The sequence below is a fragment of the Microtus ochrogaster genome, unplaced genomic scaffold, assembly GCF_000317375.1.
Source record: "Microtus ochrogaster isolate Prairie Vole_2 unplaced genomic scaffold, MicOch1.0 UNK70, whole genome shotgun sequence".
Classification (NCBI taxonomy): Eukaryota; Metazoa; Chordata; class Mammalia; order Rodentia; family Cricetidae; genus Microtus; species Microtus ochrogaster.
This window is the reverse complement of record NW_004949168.1, coordinates 1,941,069-1,944,046: the sequence shown is the minus strand read 5'-3', so window position 1 is coordinate 1,944,046 and position 2,978 is coordinate 1,941,069. Positions and strand designations below refer to the sequence as shown.

The window sequence follows — 2,978 nt, the reverse complement described above, 5'->3', positions numbered from 1 at the left end:
ACCTTTAACTTAAGAGATTCTCCAAGTAACGTTCCTTTATAATCTGTTGTATAGGTCCAATCATAAGGTTTAATAACTTCTTTGGAGTGTTCACCCTCAGTCCTCAAATACCAAAACAAAAATGATGAGATTTAGAATATATATTATCAATATTCATATGCACACCAACTTACACCATGTATTATAATATAAATACCCTACACATACACATACAATATAAAACATTCTATATTAAAGGCAAACAGTGCATTCACTAGCATAAAACCTTCCTGTTTTCTGAACATTTAACTGTTGTCAGTGCTGAAGTAGCCTTTCTAGGTTGTCTTACACTGCCAAAGACATGACTTATATTTCTCTAAATGCAAATAACTGCTGATTTAACTAACAAAAAACAAAAACTAAACATTTTTCTTAAGTTTTAATACTCCACAAATATTCAATAAAATTTACGAGAAAATGTTTCTCTTCAAAAAACGGGAACATTGGCTGGAGAGATGGCTCAGTGGTTAAGAGCATTGCCTGCTCTTCCAAAGATCCTGAGTTCAATTCCCAGCAACCACATGGTGGCTCACAACCATCTATGATGAGGTCTGGTGCCCTCTTCTGGCTTGCAGACATACACACAGACAGAATATTGTATACATAATAAATAAATATTTAAAAAAAATGGGAACATTAAAACACAATGGACTGACTGGATTAAAGGGTACTGGAAAGAAATGACACCTACATGGTTCAGTTCAAATGTATTTCAACTTAAATATTCAAACAGTGATAAAAACCTTTGTTTTATGGCTCAGAAAAATAAGCTTTAGGATAATACAGTTTTAAAATTTAATTCTAATAAAACACACATTTACTGAACACTTCTCTTCATGTTTGATCTGTAACCACCCCGATTCTCACCTACTTTCCTGCCACTCTTCTGCACAAGCTACTTTAAGCATGCCTTGATAGTTGTTTACACATCTTAGTGCATCTGTAGCATTGAACTCAATTCCAAAGCCAGAGCCATGCTGGATCCTTAGAACATTGTCTCCAAACATCATTTCAGGGAGGGAAGGCATATGCAGTTCATCAGCTAACCTACACATAAGCGAAAATCAGGGGATTATTTTAATTTTTTTATTTATCATTTTACATACTTCTCCCAGTTCCCACCCCCTTCTCCCCTCCCCCCACTCACTCCTCAGAGAGGGTGAGGCCAGGGGAGATTATTTTCTCTTCACCACTGTCACTTCTGCTTCCTTTTCACCCCAACCCAATTCTGATTTACAGAAGCGTTCAATAGTACCTGACTTAATAATAATCATGATGTTTAAAACAAACTATAAAACGCTTCCGTCACCTATTTGTTCGGTCTTTATGGCACTACACTAGGTAAGAGACAGTAGTGACACATGAAGAAAGTAAAGTGAGGAAAGTGGTGGGCACTGCTGCCTTAAAGATAAGATCTACTCCAATTTCACTACTTGCAAAACGTGATCCTCAGAACCATTCTGCAAGCTGAGCAAAGCCCAGGAAGTTCAAAAGTCCTTTTGTACTCTTGCTAGTATAACACCAGTCCTTTATATCTAATGTGCTAGACCATATGCTTCACACATGCCTCAGACAACTGCACTAGAAGAGAAACAAAACAGCCAACATCACAAATCAGTAACACAGACGTGTTTGCTAGTATGAATGGTATTGCTATTTTTATTTTGACACTTGAAAAGCTATCAAGAAAAATTTAGATTTTTTTTGTTGTTATTATTGTGTAAATTGTGACTTCTGGTTTAAAAAAAGAAAAAAGTTGGCCTAACAACACATGGCCTACTTTGCCATACAGCACCATCTGGTTGATGCTAAGAACAAGTTGCCAGCCTCTAAGTTGGGGCACGAGCTGTCCAATTTGTTGGTCCTTTTGGTCCTTAAGAAAACTGGGGGGCTGGAGAGATGGCTCAGTGGTTAAGAGCATTGCCTGCTCTTCCAGAAGTCCTGAGTTCAATTCCTGGAAACCACATGGTGGCTCACAACCATCTGTAATGAGGTCTGGTGCCCTCTTCTGGCCTGCAGACATACACACAGACAGAATATTGTATAATAATAAATAAACAAATATTTAAAAAAAAGAAAGAAAGAAAGAAAACTGGGTTTGATGATGGGGATACCCACAGAAACAGCTCACCTGAGCTAGTGGGAGCTCACTGATTCTGGACTGACAGCAGGAGAACCTGCATAGATCCCATCTAGGCCCTCTGATTGTGGGTGACAACTGTGTGGCTGGGGCAGTCTGTGGGGACACTGGCAGTAGGACCAGGATTTATCCCTAGTGCTGGAACTGACATTTTGGAGTCCATTCTCTTTGGAGGGAAATCTTGCTCATCCTAGATATAGGGGGGAGGGCCTCAAAGTAATGTGTCAGACTTTGTTGACTCCCCATGGGAAGCCTTACCCTTTCTGAGGAGTAGATGGGGGGGGTGGAAAGTGGGGGGAGTGGAAGAAGGGAGAAAGAACTGGGTTTGACAACTACGAACTACAACCAACAAGGAACAATGAATGCAAGGATCCAGTAGTAGCATATACCTTGCTGGTACCAACAGCTCTCTAATCGGCCGCTCCACAGAGGAAATTGTAAGTGTACTGAAAACCTTGCCAACTACCTGGGGCTAGTGAGGCTATGGTTGTTAGAGAACCTACAACCACTGGTACTTTACTAAGCCAGCATGATGCCTATAATACACACTCACACACACCACCACCACAACCAACAACAGCTAAAGAAAAAGAGGTCATGAATTTGAGAGAGCAAGTGGAGGATTACATGGGAGGGGTTGACCAAAGGGGAGGGCAAAAATGATGCAATTATAGTTACTTTCAATAAATAAATATATTAGTTTTGTTTTGTTTGGTTTGGTTTTTCGAGACAGGGTTTCTCTGTGGCTTTGGAGCCTGTCCTGGCACTAGCTCTGTAGACCAGGCTGGTCTCGAACTCA

The 2,978-nt window shown here is 40.1% G+C and overlaps 1 protein-coding gene across 2 annotated transcripts in view; it reads right to left on the bottom strand.

Annotated features, from left to right (window-relative positions):
- Tiprl (TOR signaling pathway regulator) overlaps positions 1 to 2,978 on the bottom strand; it is a 24,872-nt gene that overhangs the window by 12,234 nt on the left and 9,660 nt on the right. For both annotated transcript variants that reach the window (XM_005370106.3, XM_005370107.3), the window contains exons 2-3: positions 907 to 1,086; positions 3 to 102 (exon numbers count right to left, since the gene is read on the bottom strand). In XM_005370106.3, the coding sequence (XP_005370163.1) occupies positions 3 to 102; positions 907 to 1,086 (280 nt within the window). The remainder of the gene's footprint in view (positions 1 to 2; positions 103 to 906; positions 1,087 to 2,978) is intronic.